This window comes from Vulpes vulpes, chromosome 6, assembly GCF_048418805.1.
Source record: "Vulpes vulpes isolate BD-2025 chromosome 6, VulVul3, whole genome shotgun sequence".
NCBI lineage: Eukaryota > Metazoa > Chordata > Mammalia > Carnivora > Canidae > Vulpes > Vulpes vulpes.
Genome location: NC_132785.1, coordinates 29474405 through 29492997, shown reverse-complemented (window position 1 = coordinate 29492997; position 18593 = coordinate 29474405). Strand labels below are relative to the sequence as shown.

The 18593-nt window shown below is 38.3% G+C and overlaps 1 protein-coding gene across 50 annotated transcripts in view; it reads right to left on the bottom strand.

Annotated features, from left to right (window-relative positions):
- LMO7 (LIM domain 7) overlaps positions 1 to 18593 on the bottom strand; it is a 206671-nt gene that overhangs the window by 31581 nt on the left and 156497 nt on the right. For 14 of the 50 annotated variants that reach the window (XM_072760722.1, XM_072760736.1, XM_026017714.2 and 11 more), the window contains 7 exons: positions 17704 to 17982; positions 15623 to 16342; positions 14629 to 14658; positions 7014 to 7131; positions 4431 to 4573; positions 2668 to 3100; positions 705 to 1013 (listed from right to left, as the gene is read on the bottom strand). In XM_072760722.1, the coding sequence (XP_072616823.1) occupies positions 705 to 1013; positions 2668 to 3100; positions 4431 to 4573; positions 7014 to 7131; positions 14629 to 14658; positions 15623 to 16342; positions 17704 to 17982 (2032 nt within the window). Of the gene's footprint in view, positions 1 to 704; positions 1014 to 2667; positions 3101 to 4430; positions 4574 to 7013; positions 7132 to 14628; positions 14659 to 15622; positions 16343 to 17198; positions 17400 to 17703; positions 17983 to 18290; positions 18576 to 18593 lie in introns of all 50 variants that reach the window. The other 36 variants (XM_072760711.1, XM_072760710.1, XM_072760712.1 and 33 more) reach the window with 5 other exon arrangements.

Here is an 18593-nt window from a genome sequence, read left to right as displayed (position 1 = left end):
AGAGGCTCAGCTAGTTAAGCATCTGATTTTTGGTTTCTGTTCAGGTCATGATCTCATGGGACATGGGATCGAGTCCTGTATAGGACTCCGAGCTCCTCTGCCCCTCTCCCCACCTGCTTGCTCATGCACTCAATCTCTCTCTCTCTCTCTCTCTCTCTCTCTCAAATAAACCTTTAAAGAAACAAAAAAGTCATGAGAAGGTTAACATGATAGGAAAAGAAATGCCATCTCCTTAGAGGTCAACAACTAGCATGTGTACCAATTTCCCCTCACAGTCAGTTAAGTTCCCTGAGAAGGGGCTTTTATTACTCACTTACCTGTTAGACTTGAATCTGTAACTTCCCAAGTGACCCCTACACCTGAACCAGGGACTGCTGACAACTAGAAGTATAAGGTAACAGTTGCTGAATTGAAGAGTAGAGAGAAAAAAAGTCAAGCCCTAAAGAGATGTGTCCAAACACACACACACACACACACACACACACACACACACACACACACACACACACCACAAGGGTTATCTGGATCTATACACGTGAAGGTGGAAGAGGCCTACTTCTTCCAAGATGTTCTAAAAATGAAATGGAATATTGTTTTCCACATTATCAGCCCAGATAATAATGCTCAGAAGTTAAATCATGGTTTCCTAATTTAAATACTTAAGTTTCAGAATAGTGAGTGATAGGCGGCCTTCCCAAATTCACCTGCGATCTTGAGACCTCCGTCTGTGGTGAGCTTCTCCCTTCTCCAAGCTCAGACACTAAATCAGGGCCAGATGTTGAAGACAGTGTGGCTTTAGAAGTGGCAGCTTGGTCCTGGGAAAGTGATGAGAAGGAGGGTGTAGGAGAGGGCAGCCCCATCACATCTTCTCCCACCGCTGCTATCTCTGTCTCGCTGGACTTGCTGGAAGCAAGCTGGCTTGTGTCGGGTTTTTGCACAGAGGTGCTGACAAAGCTGTTCTGAGTTCTCTTATCATCTTCTATATCTCCATTATACCTCCAAGCATCATCCATCTAAAAAGCAAATGTCATTTTAAGCTTGGTATCCTTAGAATTTTGTTTAAAAAATATATACATAAAATACTTTGAAACTATAAAGGTAACGTACTTCCCATAGCAACTATGGCTACAAGCCTGGAGCACATTCTTTCATGCTAACAGATAAGCATGTATGTAGTGGGAGGAAGATTTGCTTTTTACAAAATGTCGATATTATAAACAGATTTCAGAAACTTGCTTTACTCATTTACATCACTCTGAGAGGTCAACAGATCTCTAGTCTTTTTAATTGCTGAATGCTCCATAGTACAGACATCTATAATTTATTCATTGTTGTCTCAAGTTTTCAGTAACTTCCAAAAACACTACAACAAATACCCACATATTTTTATAATTGGAAACTGATTTTTAGAGATTCCCAAAAGTAGACTTGCTGGACCAAAGGATATTTTATATATAACAAATGTAATATTAAAACAATAAATGTAATGTATAAGTTTTATACATATTTATCTTCTCAAAAAATTGTAGCAGTGTACTCCCAATGTAAGGTATAAGAATGGCTATTTCTCTGCATCCTTGCCAACAGACATTTTCAATGTTTTAAAACTTTGTCAATATGATGTGTAAAAGCTGTATGCCTCATTCTTGCTCTAATGATGTTGAACATGCTTCAGTATGTTTTATGTTATCAAACATTTGAACTCCCTCTTCCTTATACAGGCTACTCATTTCTATAGCCATCATTTTACTGCTTTTTTCTTACCAATTTGTAGGAGCATGTTAAGTCCAAGTGATACTATCCCTATATCTAGAATTAATTTTACTAATATTTTTCTGAGTCTATACATTGCCTTTCGACTGTTAGTAATGAGTCATATACATTTGATTTTTTATACTGCCAAATCTATCTCTATTTACTTAATATAATTATTAGGACTTTCCTGGCTAGTTTAGGCAGGTTTTCCTTACCTTGAGCACTGTTTCAAGTTTTTTCTTAGATTGAGGATATTATATTGGCAGAGGTCAAAGGAATCTGAACAATGATCTTAACACTGTACTGCTTTCTCTTACATATTTAAAATTAATACACCCACTTTCAGGTATACAGCACTGCTTCATTCTAAGGGTAAATGATTCTATTTTCTATATTCTTAAAAATCCCAATATAAGTAGAACCATGAGATATATTTTAATAACCCCATTCAAGCATATCGAGTTCTAATACAGCAGGTAATCAGAGAAAAATAGAAAGCTGTACATAAGGCACCTGAAAATATTTAGGTTAAACCACATGAAAGTGTGGTTTTGTAGGTCAAAAAGAACTACTAGCATCTTTATGTAGTTCAGCCTAATACTTTATAAAAGCTATATTTGAGAAAGTATAACATTAAATACTCTGCCTTGGCAGCTTAATCATTCTTTAAAATATATCAGCCTTACTTTCATTGAATTTAAAGTTTAATCGGTTCCACAGAGTTGTTATATTTGAAGCATTAAATAGCTATTGAATCTAAATTGGCTGCAACAAAATTGCCCTATACATAAATGATGCACATTCTCTACACCAAGTAGATGTAACTCAAACTTCTCTGCAAGTTCCCCAACATTTTGCTCTTGGGAACAGACTAAATGAACTGGGGACACATTTTTTTTTTTTTTTTTTTACCGTGTAGGATCTTGGGAGTGATGAGATTCCCCTCGCCTGAGAGCCAAAAGGTCTTGGTGTGACCACAGATGTTAACCTGGCTGTATCGGTTTTCTGGTAACTTCTGGGGAGAGAGGCTGAAACTCGAGTCGACTCCATTTGTGTACTTAGTGAATGCTGAGAAGACAAAGAGTCTGGGAGTTGTTCTTCCATGGGGCTTTGAGAAGGTAGCTGAATGTCAGTGGTTACAGCGTCCTCTCTTTTCACAAAAGTTGTAGAATCCTGTTTAGGAATTTCTGTAGAATACATGGTTTCCTTCTCTTCTACTCTCTCACTCTGGTAACTTGCTTCTGACATAGTCAGTGTAGGAGAAAGCATCTCTTCATTCAACACATCATCATTAGAATGCAACCTCCTCCTCGATGTCACTGTGGACATTTGGTTTCGGGATTCCCTTAGCAGGAGAAGCACACCACAACCACAAAGTTACACATTTGACACAGAGGTGGAAAGACAGAGCAATACATAAGCTGGACTGAGAATAAAAAGACTACGTAACTGACTTCACATGATAACTAGTGCAATATTAGCAGAATGTGAGGATAAATGCATATAATTTTTTTAGTTCTACACTGAATGATTGTATGACCTCACCTCTTGTTAAACAGGCTCTCGAGTCCTTTAGAGGGATTTTTATAAAGAGATGTTAATAAGAAAATGAGGATATTTTTACAAGGGATTATTCACAGTTTTACCTACCAGTTTATAAATCTTCCAAAATTAGTGCACTATAAATATAACCAATTGTTTGACAATTAATTTGAACCTTCCAAAGAGATAGGTTCCTTTACAGGGTTGTGAGCTTTTCTTTCCTATTTACAATTTTAAATAATTTAGTAAAAATAAAAGACCACAAAAGACTCTGATTTCAGTTAAGATCAAGTTAGCACATGATTTCATACAGCTTGATAGAACTTGTATGGACAGTTATTACAGATTAAAGACACCTTTCATATTTATAGAGAAGTTCATGAAACATCCTCATCACTACCATTTAGCAGGGACTACCTATTTTAAGTGAATGAAACTGTGTTTACCATTTGCTTCTAGGACACAAAAGAGCTTTGTTTAATTTCACCTGACAGCACATTTCCTTTTTGATATTATCCTTAAACCATATTTGCCTTCCTCCTAACCGATAAATATTCCAAGGTTTCTCACAGTAACGGCTCTACAAGAAAGTTTAAATTGGACCTTTAAAAAAAATTGGACCTTTATCCTGTCATAGTGCAATACCCAAAATAAACCCCTTACATTTAGGTTTATATTGCCTTCCTTTAAAATAGATTTTAATCTCACCACTAAAACATGAAAAGGAACTTTGTATTTTACACAATTTAGATGAGTGGGAGCTGATTTTCTTTGGCCATTCCATTCCTAAATTCATTTTAAAAAGAGAAAAAGTAGTTTATTTTCTGGAACGAAGACAGCCAACACCACCCTATACTGTACTTGAAGATACAATGTAAAAATCAAGAAATAATGCATATCTATATTAGGCACCCATTTCTTTTGTTAATCCAAGTCACTATTATAGCTTTATTATTTTGCTTTACTATAGCTTTATTATTTTGCTTTTTCATTGCAGAGCAAAATCCTGACCATTTCATGCCTATCTGCTTATGGTTTAATATTGATATCTACTTCTATCATAATACCCTTACATAAAATATGGATTTCTAACACTGGTAACTACAATTGTGAGATGTATTCAGCTTTATTACCTGTCCTGTAGCATTTCCTTAAAGGTCTTAGAGCTTCTCTCGGACTTCTCAAGTGCCTGTTTTTCAATTTCTTCCCTCTCTTCTTTTTTCTTCTGAAGATCTGAAGTGTAGCTTTTTCGACGATCTTTCCATTTTGCAAGGTCCTGACAGAAGAAAATCACATCAGCACAGGCATACCTGAATTTCTCCACACCCTCTCTAGCAGCAAGAGAGTGCCAGAGTATCCCATTACATCGCTGAAACTATTCACTCCAACTTGATGCCAAGGTGCCCTAATTTTGCTTTTTATAGCTGGCGTTTCTGTACCAACCTTTATCTCATGTGTCTAAAAAACCTGACCTAATAAGATAGACCCCATTACTGTTTTCCTGCCTCCCTGCCCATTTCACAAAGAATGCTAAATGCTTGTAATTGGGTGCCAGGTCAGAAAGATCAGGAATTGTTTCAAATTCATTTTCATCTCACTCCAATAATCTGGCTGTTGTGTGAAATGACATATTTCACTAGTACAAGTATAAGAGATAAGATTATACTCTGTCTTTCATTTAACATACACCAGGCTTGATCCCTGCTTTGAGGCAGAGGACCACAAACATGCAGACGCATAACACGTGGGTTCCCTCAAGGAACTTGTTGGTCTTGAAGGGAATGGGACTCATAAATAATACTTCAACAATGGGTATGATTGGATTGCACAGATGGTGAGGGTCTGAAGGAGAGAGAGAGGTCAATCGTACTCCAGGCAGGGGCAGGCACAGTTTGAAAAGGCCTTCCTGGGGAGCTCAGGCTTGAGTATATGATTTTAAAGCAGGTAAACTCCACCTAACGACAGAGCAATAAGGAAGATCCCATAAGAAAAGTGATCTGTTTCCCACAGTCCCAGGAACAGAAGTCTAACACAGCTGGGTGACCCCAGGATAGTCAACCTCATTTTGCTTTTAAATTAGCTCTAGCAGCCTAAGCTGGTTGTGACACTCAAGGGTTTAAGACATTTTGGGTGGCCCAGACTTTTCCATGTCTCCAAAATAGAGAAATGCCATACTAAGAACTGCTAGTGCATTCCAGTCCAAAGAGAAGCACATCAAGTTCTCAGACTAAATGAGATTGGTTTATACCCTTAAGATTCAACAGAGACACTCCTGTTTAAAAACAGCCTGGGGATCCCTGGGTGGCGCAGCGGTTTGGCGCCTGCCTTTGGCCCAGGGCGTGATCCTGGAGACCCGGGATTGAATCCCACGTCGGGCTCCCGGTGCATGGAGCCTGCTTCTCCCTCTGCCTGTGTCTTGCCTCTCTCTCTCTGTGACTATCGTAGATAAATTTTAAAAAAAAATTAAAAAAAAAAAAAAACAGCCTGAAGCCCAGGCACCAGGGTGGCTCAGTGGTTGAGCATCTACCATTGGCTCAGGGCATGATCCAGGGGTCCTGGGATCAAGTCCTGCAATGGGCTCCCCGCAGGCAGCCTGCTTCTCCCTCTGCCTATGTCTCTGCCTCTGTGTGTTTTTCATGAATATATTAATGAAATCTTAAAAAAAAAAAAAAAAAAGCCTGAAGCCAATATGAACCACTTGCAAAAAGAACAAAATCAGTGTGCATTTAGTCCTACAAGATAATCAACATGAATTTTCATCTGAATTAATGGTTAACCTCTCAATACTTATTTTCACACCCAAAACCGTACCCCATATATTTTGGCAAAGTAACATTGAATTACTGTTTCTTAATCATTAAATTGAGTTCCCAACTAAAAGACACTGGAATTTAGAAATGCAGCCACAGCAGAGGGTTCTTCTTCATTTCAAAGACTTTAATCTCTTTGAAAATGAAGATTTACTATCCCTGGTCCTTTTGTACATTCTAACTCTCTACTCTTCCCATAAAGTTATCCTCAAACTCCTTTGGGTTTGCTCCGTATAATTCATCTATTGTATCTCTAGACACTCCCTTGGTTTGTAACAATTACCCCTTTCAAAAAAAGTCAAGCTTTTTTTCCTCCAGGGACAAAGCTAAATATTAAGTCTGTGTCCATATAAACAACTGGATATAAATCAGCTCTGTGAAAACATCTAAAATTGATTCATATCAATTACTTTTCCAACCAAAATTTTTCTCCTAGTTATATTTCTTACTTCTCCCCAAATCTCTATTAACTCTGAGAGCCCCCTTCATCTCTCCCTGCTAATGCCAAGACTGTTCTGGACTCCCTACTCCTCTGCTACTCCTAAACTTTGATCTAAGTCTTTTCCCTTCTCAGGCTTCAATAACAGTCATACCCCAAATTCAACCGACCAAAGCAAGTGAACAAATTAACCGTGCTATAAGGAGCAGATTCACATTTTTGAGAATTCAGAGAATATTAGAAAATAAAGATCCTATTACATTTTTCACGGTGGCTTTAAAATAGGAAACAGTAATAGGCAAAAAAGGCATGCAAATCTTTTTAAAGGAAGCTAGTCACATTTTCTGTAGAACTGAATTCTGTAGCAAGGAAAATGATCTCATATTGATATTCTTTAAAAGAAGCAAGGAAGAATCAAGAAGTACATTCACCTAGTCTTCCCTTCTCCCAATATAAAAAGTACTCACATCTTGCCATTTCTGATCTTGTTCTTTTAATTGTGATTTTATTTTCTGCATCTCCTCGTAACGCAGCTGACGCAAGTTCTGAATATCCTCTGCGCTGACATCACTCATGGACTTACTCCTACAACAAAAATACCCATGGTAACCAAGGTTCACATGACCTGACTTAGGGTTAAAACTGGAAGGATGGGCTTTTGTTTGGAAATTCCATCTAAATTTCTGCTGTACTACCTAGACGTTTTAGTGATAATATCACAGAAATAGCACTACAGAGATAAATGGTGTTTTTCCAAAACGCAGAAACAAGAGCCTAACACTCAACTCAAGTGTGAATTCTTTCACAAAATGGCTAAGCAAACCCTGTTTGAGTCTGAAAAAGAAATGTTCAAGTTTGGAGTGGTCCATGCATAAAAGGATTGCTTTAGAAAGAAATATTTATTACAATCATCCGTATTTTCTCTCTCCTCCAAAGATAATCTTTTAAGGTTTGGCTGCCTTTTCTGGGCACTTATTAAATAATTTAATGATTACCTGATATTTTCTCCTCAAGTTCATTATCACAAAAAAAGTGTTATTTCTTCTCAAGGATTCTCTAAGATCCACCCCATTACTGCACTAGACTTATTCTCAAAGCACTGTAGGTAGTTAATAATAGACAGTTATAATAGAAGGACCTCTAAAGTCTTCTGTTTTATTAAGGCAGATTTCACGTCTCCCAATGTGTGATCTTGTCACAAGTACGTCCTGAGAATTAGCTCTCAGCTCAACTTAGAGTAGAACCAATGAGCAGAGCGGGGTGTTAGACATGAGGTACATGGAAGGGATGGTAAATTGCACTGAAGAATAGGGTAGTGAATATGGAGTAGTCCAGTTTGAATACTGGAGAGCTGGTAGGAATGAAAGAGATGGAGCTTTTGAAGGAGTACCCAGCATGTGCTTTCCTACAGAACTTTTTTTTTTTAAAGATTTATTTATTTATTTATTTATTTATTCATTCATTCATTCATGAGAGAGAGAGAGAGAGAGAGAAGCAGAGACACAGGCAGAGGGAGAAGCAGGCTCCATGCCGGGAGCCTGACAGGGGACTTGATTCCTGGCCTCCAGGATTGCGCCCTGGGCCAAAGGCCACCCAGGGATCCCCCTCCTACAGAACTTTCATAATGCACTTTGGATTTTATTTCATTGTAACAGGCTCTGCTTTATTTAAGTAACTTATTTAAGTAACTCTACATCTCCTTCTTGAGCCTTTAAATTCCACCCTCCCCAAGATTTTGCTATCACCACATTTCTTTTGTAACATGCTTGCCCTTAGCTAGCTCAGAAATTCAATTAGTCTCTATGCAAATGACTCCCAATTCACAGCCCAGGGCCAGGCCCTCCCTTGACTCAATTCCAATTACTTGTTGCATAAATATCTGCATGGATATCCCCTAGGCACCTCAATTGTAAAAGGACCAATTGAAATAATATCTAGGAAGGATTCTGTAAACTATAACTCACTAAACACATGGTTATTGTTGATGTAGCCAAATGCAACCCTGTCCCCAAACCTGCTTTTCTGCTTGTGGCTGTTAATGGTGTAACTTGCTTCCAATCATCCACATTTGAAACCTAAGAACCATTTTTCACCTTTGCCTCTCCCTTCTCCCTACTTTCAATTAGTTATCAGTTCTTCTTATTCAGTGTCTTTTTCTTTCCACTTCTACTGCCAACACCCTAGATCAGAGAACACAGCCAACTCTTACCTAGCCTTTCAAAGTAGCTTAAATTATCACCCAGCCTCCAGATCCAGTGAGTCTGTCTTCAACTGTTCCAACATGAAAGCCCTTCATCGGTATATATGCCTTTGTAAATGCCACTCATTCCTCAGGATCCCTGATACACTAAACACTGGATGGGCATGTGTAACTTTCTATTCATTCTCCACTTGAAAGTCTGACAGGCCACTCGAACTTGACTTGTCATAAACCAAAAACATGATCACTCACCCCACAACGTACTCATCAGTAAACTTCAACTCCATTATCTTGATTATAGGCCAAAAATCTTGGAGTCATCCCAGATACCTCTCTTTTTCTTATACATCATAACTGATCCCATCAGTAAATCCTGTCAGTCTGCTGTCTAATTAGAACTAGGACACAACCACTTCTCACCACCTCTGCCATTACCACCCTGATCCAAGTCATCACATCTCCCCTCTGGATTATTACGAAAATCAGTCTTCCTGCCCAACAGTGCATGCTCAACACGACTGCCAGAGGGATCTTCTCAAAGTTACCCTCAGATGGTGATATCCCTGTACACTGCATCTATCAGGTTCTTTCCTTCTCACATGAGCTGAAAGTAGGTTCTTCCAAGATCTAAGACATTACCTGGATCCTGCCCACCTCTCTCTGCTCAACTCTTGTCATGTCCCCTTTACTTATTCTACTCTAGCCAACTGGTTTCCATGCTGGGGCTAAATCTCTTGCTCTTCGGCTTGCTCTTCAACCTGTCTAGAATGGTCTCCAACCAGCCATGTGGCTTATCTCTCACTTCCAGTCATCTGCTTGAACATTACACTAAGCGTTTCCCTCCCTGACCACCCTACATAAAAGAACAAGTGCCCCTCTCCCTTGGCCACCTTATCCTTCACTCTTTCTTCCCATAGCATTTCTCCCCACATCATTTACTGCCATTTTAAGAGTTTATTTACACATCATCCTGTAAGATTATAAAGCAAGGATTTTGCCTGTCTGCTCCTCTATCACCTATGCCTAGAAGAGTGCCCAGCCCATAGTAGGTACTGAAAAATGTGTTGGTCTAGAGAATATTCTATCACATTGATGATAATTCCTATCTATTCCATGCCAAAAGTGGTCTGGCCTTCCTCTCCACTTCTCTAGTACATTAGCTATAGCTTTCTCCTGGCATTAACATTCAGCATTACAGAGTATATAGGTGTGTGTGTGTGTGTGTGTGTGTGTGTGTGTATGCTTAGTTTATCCCCCTCACAGATCCACATGTTTTTTGGGGAAAAACACCTTAACACATAACAAGGCATGCAGGATACATGTACTTAACACCTGTGGCAAGAATGAAGTACATTTTATCATATTTAATCAAGCAAAATAAACTCAATAGGTTTCTTTTTGTGTGCATATGATAAATCAGCATCCCTCCCTAAAGTTTTATAAAGAAAGCTTTTTAAGATTTATTAAAGAGTATTAAGGAATTAAATAGAATATATATAAAATTATATATTGGATCTTTAAAAATATATATTTAGGGGCACCTGGGTGGCTCAGTGGTTGAGCATCTGCCTTTGGCTTGAGTTGTGGTCCCGGGGTCCTGGGATCAAGTCCCACATCATGCTCCCCACTGGGAGTCCACTTCTCCCTCTGCCTATGTCTCTGACTCTCTCTGTGTCTCTTGTGAATAAATATTTTGTATGTATGTATGTATATATATTTATATATGTATATATATACACACATTTAAATAGGTATGACTATAAACCTGATTTAATGAATTCGAAAATATAAATTATAACTACAAAGAATAAGACTTTTGTGTTAATACTTTAACAGATGCACTAAAAAGAGGGAAGAAAAAATTTTTCAGGATCAAGGCATGAGAGAAATCTGAATACCCAACACATAAGGTTACATAAGTTCCAGAACAAACATAGAAATGCCAATATTTTAATATTCTTTTGGTGAGAGGGAAGGCTGGATAGTCTCGGCTGACCCAGACATGTCCATGTGTGTTCTCTTAGCTCTCATCCTCCTGCCCCATAAAACCTTACATGTGCCTTTTCAGAAAACATATTCAACCATGGGCAGAAGTTACATCACCCTCCTGGGATCTCAGAGCACAGGGCCTGGAGCCCAGGAGGAGGTCCCCAGTGTGAACCAAGTGAGCCAAACACTGTCCAGAGCAGACTAATCTCTGTGTAAGGAAGGAATGGGAGTTCCCTTTGTTCCCTAGGGTGTAAAGTTACCTAAATAAAGCCTGAGCACATTCCACGCAGGCTGAATCAAGCACTGAAAGACTGGGGTGAGGGTTCCAGGCCTTGCAGTGGCACCAATTTTTACCCCAACCTAACATCATTTAGCTTCTCTGATCCACAGTTCCTTGTCTTCTAAACAAGGAAGGGATTATTATGAGAAAAGGGCAAGGTTATACTGATTGTATTTTAATAACCATTGGTGCTATACACCAACTGTTCTTATTAAGGCAAACATGACTGCATGGGATCTCTTGAAAACTCACTCCCAGAACTGCTTCAGATTAGCAAGGTCACCCTAGGCCACACTGATAAAATCTAGAACTTTTTGAGTACATTAGTCTTTCAGCCAGATCATGAAGAATTCTTTCCTTATTAGAATTAACAGCATAACATTAAACTTCTGAGGGCTTACTGTGTGCCAGCAACACTGCCAAGTGGTCTACATGGATTATCTCATTAAATGATGCCCCTGTCCAGTTCTACCGCTCACTAGCTGTATGGCCTTTGGAGAGCTGGGATATCTATGTCTCTTTCTTCATATATCTACAAAGCATCTAATACCTCCCTACCTACCTCGCAGACTAGAGACAGCCTAAGAAGTAATATCTAAGACTTAAGGCATCAAAAAGGACCAACATGCAGAAAACTTCCCAAATATAAAATCACCGAAACAGCAAGTAGAAATTCCATGATACTAAGTGTGGAGTCCCTGGAGTTCCGAACCTTTAAGGGAAGATAGGAATATACTTATTTACGCACTTTTAAGTATATTTCCATTAGGTGCTGTAGGAATTCTCTGAAGCATAATCAGTACTAAAACCTGGAAAATAGGCTGCAGAGTAACTACAAACTAGAATGATAATATAAGGAACTTTTCATTTACAGGTTTAGAGTCTAAATCAGATTTTCCCAATAGCACTATTGATAGTTTGGGGGTTGAAAATTATTTATTGTAAATATAATTATTTATTATATCCTGCACTACAAGATATGAAAGCATGGCTTGTAGAAAACCCCCATCATCAACCCACCCAGTATAATAATCAGAAATGTCTGTGGAAAAAAAAAAAAAGAAGAAAGAAATGTCTGTGGACATTACTAAATGTCCCTAGGTACAAAATCCCCAGAAACTCACATCAACTTTATTTGCCCTTCCTTTTTGTTGTCTTAGGTGTCCTTACTGTTCTACAGAATCTTTTCATCAAAACTCATGCATGAAATGCAGATCTCTTAGTTTTCTTTGATTACAACTTAACTTTCGGTTTTCACTTCCTGTTGATATTGGCAGTAGACTGAATGGCTCAGTCATATTACAAATTATAACTATATACCCTTACAACAACTTTGACATTCACAGGTTCTGCCAAGAGGCATCATAACCATATTTTCAAATGTCAAGGAACCATAGACAAATCCATGCAACACAAAAGCACACGTGACAAAAGGACTGCCACATATAAAGCATCATATTAAAAATAAACAGAGTGACAGATGTTAAATGCCAAATAAAAAGCAAGCTCAAAATGAATAGTCTAAGACTTCAAGAGGTAATGTGCATTTCTCTTTCACTCGGTCCTTACCAAAAAGAAAGCATTCGTGTTATAGGCAGTCATTTTTCAATCACAGGATGTTAAGTAATAATGATTTTCCAGCTAAGTATTCTAAGCTTAAAACTGTACATTATGTCCAAGAAATATCATTAAGAAACACCACTTGTCTCCTGTTATATGAACAGGTCTATAAACAGAAAATAAGTTCGATATTAAATGCTAATACTCAATCCAATTGTTGTTTTGATTGCAGCAAATCAGTTTAAGAAAAATATTAGTAACTGATAGAACACCAAAAAAAAAAAATCCCATATAAAAGGTTTGATTACAAGTGGGTATAAAACTTTAGTTTTCTGAAGACATTCGTTTTTACTTTCCATTATTTGACAAATCATGCATTATTCATCAGTCTCAGTTAGACAACCTTGCTTATTTGTGCTACCTTGGCACTAAACTGCAAGGGGAACAGGCTTTAAAACAAATACTGTACCACACAAGCAACAATCTTGAGAGAGTCTATAGAAAATTATTTGTGGCTGCTAGCTATAGTCAGAAAAATCCTTAGCTTTCTGGACTTGGCATTTGGGTTTCTCTTCTCCTTTCTTAGCCATCCAGGGTATCCCTATGGAGGAACATATGCAGTCACTGAAATAGCTGCACATGTCTACACTCTGATCAACTACTTGTATTCATGTACTCATATCCTCTTTAAGAAAAACTGCTTATATTATTAAGTCTTATTAGCAATGAAAATAACTGAAAGTTTTCATTCAAAATGCTCAAAGCTGCAGAGATTTTTTCCATCCGTTAAAACAGCTTTCCCATGATGAAGTGAGATTAGCAGATGCTTAAGCATCATGCTGACAAGTGCCTGATTCACCCTCACCAATGAGAAAGCTTTAAGCCCTTGAGAAGCTGGACAAGGAATAATGTGCCTTTATGTGGCATACTGAAAGCATGTTGGGAGCCTGATTTTTTAAAATCAGTGGCTGAGAAGTATTTGCAATTAGTTGTCCTTGACTCAGTTACACTTTTGACACCTAGAATGGTTATATTGCTTCATGTAGTAATGTTAGCAAGTTCCAAGATTTCTACACTTTAAAAAATTATCTAATGCTACCAAAACTAGAGATTCTTAGACATGACATAAATCCCAGTAGGGGAAGATACTTAGTTACTAAGGCTTCAGCAGATTAAAATATTTGACATACTTAAATTTTCTTCTTGTTCAAAACCTATTAGCAGTTAGATTTACAAAGTCACAGGAAGTCTAATGGAAAATATTAAGATGCAGCCACCTGGTTATTCTGCACTACGAATGAATGATTCTACAGCATGCAGTAAAAAGTAAAAGTATGGTAGCATTTGCTTTAACTCTCCATTACTCTAGAATTGGGAAGCATTTCTAGGAAATTTTAGATTTTAATTTTTGCAGTTTTGGAAAGTTGATTTGGCTTTGTAACACAGCCACATTATAACTTTTTACCCTAATCAGTAATTATGAAAATGTTTCCAAATTCTACTAAGGGAAGATTAATGTTGTTCCTCATCCCAACTAATAAAGCTCCCCATAAGCTGAGAGTATATAGATAATACCAATTGTATGAATTCCACCTTCAAAGTAAATGCTAGTTTTCCTTTTCCATCATAGATTTTCTAAAATATCTTCATTTGGGCTTCAACATCCAAAAGCAAGAATTTTGGTCTATGTAGCAATCAAATACTAAACTAAATATACCTAATCTTAGGCAAGTAGTTGTGTTACTTTTAATTGACTCCTTAGATTAAAAAGAGAGAGAAAAGAAAAAAAGGAAAAACAGATCTGAATTTTAAACTTCTAATAAAAACAAAATCTATTGCAGTCATATGGCACTTCATGCACTGCATACTCAGACACAGATATTTTACTATTAGGTTGCAAAATTAAGAAAAAAATTCCCATTTTAAAAAATTACATGCACAGCACACAGCATCCCCATTTAGTGACATGCCAGGATAGAAGTGCAGTGACATATTACACAGAAGACAAACAATATGCAAAGATGTTTTTTCCACTGTGAACTAAAAAACTTACCCATTCTCACCATAAATCTTTTGAAAGAGTCTAAGAAATCAGAAAACCAAAAAATTAAAAGTCACTTTTTAATTGTGTTACTTTTCAAATGTTCAATAATTTTAACTTAAGATTCTAACTAAGAGATGGACAAATCTCAAAAGATTTTATCACATTATTCTTGATAATGTCTTTGTTTCTAATTAATCTCATATCTCAAGGAATCATATTAAGTGAGATAAAGAGGTTCCTAATTTGCCTTGAACCAACAAATCCATAACAAAAAGTTTCCTGCTTCCGGAAATTGAAGTTAGATTTGGATCTACTGATTTTAATCAACCTTGTATTTGTCCATCCCAAAGTTCAACAGGCTGAACATCAAAATGACAAGTTGCATAACACATAAATGCAGACACATTATTATCAAAATAGCCATAATTACATACAGGTAAAATTTAGCAGACAGCAGATAACATCCATGCATCTTAATAAAGTTTGCACTGAATTTTAAACTATAAATTTAAAAAGTCACATATTAATAGTCCAAGGAACCTAGGTCAGAAACAAAAATCATAATCAAGTTAAATAAAATTTGCAATGCCATATTTTAAGGGAAACGTTTCAAAATATAAGAAATGAAGAAAACCACAACCAGACTGTTTCAAAAATGCCTGGACGTGCAAATATAAAGTCTCTAAACATAGTTGGAAAACACTTTCACGAAACATCACGTTGCAGATAGTACTGTAGTCTTCCTCAAGGCCAAAGGCAAAGTTTGCATCTACATCTTTTTAAACAGGCCTCACTCAAGCAGTTGATTTAGAGATGTGCAAATATGGAATTGCACTTTTTCCATGAAATCACTATAGGTTTCTCACAATATACACTTTTACAGGATGCTTCAAAACGGCTCGTGACATGCAGAGTTGGGCGATACAATGCCACTTTCTCACACAAGAAAAGTTATACAAGACCATTCATGACAAGCAAAATCCTTGCAGAAACACACTCTGACCTCTCAACCATCAGCCGTTTCCTGTGCCTAAGTCGGCTGGCCTCTCGGATGGCCTCCCACCTCCGCAGGTCCGCCTCACTGCAGGGACCAGGAGTGAAACTGACAGGAGGCACAGTCGTCCCCAGTTGCCAAGACTGGATCTTGCGAGTCAACATGTCATCTCTCTTCTTCCTGGAGGAAGGCACTAAGACTCCACAGCTCTTTCTTTTTTCTTTGGATGGGTGTGTCCTTTCAAGTACGCAGAGAAATTTTGCTTGAATTTCTGGAGGAAGAGTCCAGGGTTCGGGGAGAGGGACTGGTTGGTATCTCTCTGGGGCCCCTGACAGAGGCACCTCTTTCTTCTGCGCTGGAATTCGGCGAACAATCATGTCATCTTTTTCTAGATCTGGAAGTACAAGTTCACCTTCTCTACACTGCAGAATTATATCTCGCTCTACAGAATCATCTGGCTCAGAAAACCTTCTTAAGTCTTCGAAAGCCCGGAGAACATATGGATTTGCATGGAAAGCCCCAGTCTTTCTGACAAAGAAATCATCATTCTCCAAGTCGGGATCTAGAGTTGGCATCTCAAGGTCATCTCTTTTACACCCTGGTGCAGAAGAGAGATTCTTTCTGCGTGTTATGAGCCTTGGGCCGGCAGTGGGATCAATTTTGATATTTGTTTCAGAAGCTAAGATGTCATCAGAATATGTTTGGAGTGCCTGAAGTAATAAAAACTGACTAAAGCACAGAAAAGAAAAAGGAAGGGAGAATCTTATTAAGTTTAGGGAGAAGAGGTAATTAGGCAGCAGAGCAACTAGCCAGTTCCCAGGGGTGTATTATTTTATGGAACCACAGGAGAGATTCTTGCTTGGAAGAAACAACTAGCTTTTAACGTTATCACCCATGACCTTCTTGGATACCATTTAAAGAAGCAAATGCAGAGCGTACTTCTCAAGAAAGGTGAGCACCATCCAGGCCAACTGATAGGACTAGAACATAGACAGAGCACGCCTCCCTGCTGTACACACACTTGCTTTCATTCTTTTCTTATACTGTTAGCCATAGTGAGGTAGTCCCCATCCCAGAGAAACAGCAATGATGTTGCAGAGTTTGAAGAGCTGGTCATCAAGCACTTTATGCAAGTCAGCAGAATTAAAAAAAAAATGCTGTGAAGCTTTCAAAAAGACCCTGATGAATCTTTTCTTTGCATTTTCCCCACCAGACTTGCGTGCCCTGGTGTTTACATAGAAGTTATTTCCTTTCTCCACATCTCCACACATAACACAACCATAAAATTAGATCGACTTCCGTAGAAGCTTTTTAGAAATAATTTTCCAAAAGAACTGACTATGCCATGCATAACTACGTACTATCTTGTACATTATTGTGCTGAAGATATTTAATTCTATAGATTTCCAAGCTTATATGCTCCCACAGAAAGCAATACATCAAACATTAGGCTTTTGTGCTAAATATTATGAATAAGGTTTCATGATCCAGCACATCATGGTCAGAGATTAATGTAGCAGCAGCAGCTGGCACAGGGTCCCAGGCCAGACTCAAACAGCAGGCAGGCTCATGCACACAGGTACACCTGGGCTCATCCGCAGAACCACTGGTTCTCCTGGCTGCATGGGTGTTCCGGGAGCTCCTGGCCCCTTTGGTAGCCAATTCCAGCAAGAGTGAACGTCTTTGGCAGTTGCTGTCTAGCCTATGCTTTGCTTTTTGGATTCTACTAAATATGGAGGAGCTTCTGTCAGAGCCCAAATCCTCATCCTCAGAATCTGAATTCCTCCTACCGTAGAGCAAGTGATGCAGAGAAAGGAGAAAAAGGAAGGATAGAGAGTTGGAGAAAACTATAACCACTGAAAGTCCTGTCATGCAAAAAGCTTTCTAAGATCCAGATCCTAAGGTTTAAATTTAAACGGCATTTTTTTTTTCAGTTATAGAGGTTCTACAGAAACCTAGGGAAATTAGAACCTTTCTTTAGAGAAAATTAAAACCTTTCTCTTTCTCCCTCATAAAAAGCACACCTCGAATGCATCCAGCCAGGGTGCTGAATGAACACTAGAACAATGGAAACGTGCACAGAGACAAACCTGAATCCCTGAAATTCTTTATACCATGGTTTGTAAGTTTCTCTCTTTATTCTTTTCCAGTTCACATCTTCTGGGATCCAACATTTGGGAAGAAACTGATCAAAAGCATTCCCTGGATTTGGCATGATGGGACTTAGCTTTCGCACATAAAGATCATCCTTTATGGTGTTGGGTGTCCTTGTCTTTTCTCTTTCCTCTTCCAAGTAACAAGAGGAGCTTGAAGTTTCTTGTACGGTTGGCCAATTCTCCACATTTGTGCCCCAAGTTCTCCTCTCGTTACTGTTCAAAACATCCAACCAGTTAAGTTACTGAATGACAATTTGGGACACGCAACAAAAAGGCATGCTTTCTGGCTCACAAAGGTTGTACCACTGAATGAGACAAATTAGTTGCCACTCCCATCATCATAGCTCCTAGAACAAAGTTAAGGAATTATAACAGCATTTCATTTAATTAGAGAATAGCTTGATATGCAGGGGCCAAAGATTATAAGATGTGTTAAAAAAAAGACAAATTGCAAACAATCTGGGGTGTTATGTATTAAAATCAACATAACAGACATTCTGATCTTGGAAAATTTTTCTGACCTCGTCAATTTGTACAGCCCAGTGGCTAATGGGTCAGCAGGAGGAAACCTTTGTGAGCAAGAGCTAGGAGAGGTGGTTTTCGAGATGAAACACTCAGGCCTCTTTTTCACTCGGAATCTACGGTTGGCTAAGTCATCCAAAACTATGTCAGGCAACCTTCGTTCATCCTCGGAGTCAGAACCACTTTCAGAACCATACACCTCCTTCTGACAGCAAGCTGGATTTGAAAAATCCCACTCTGCTCTGCTAATTTGATGGGAAATTAAAGGATTCCCTGTGTGTCCACTGAGATCAATGAAGACA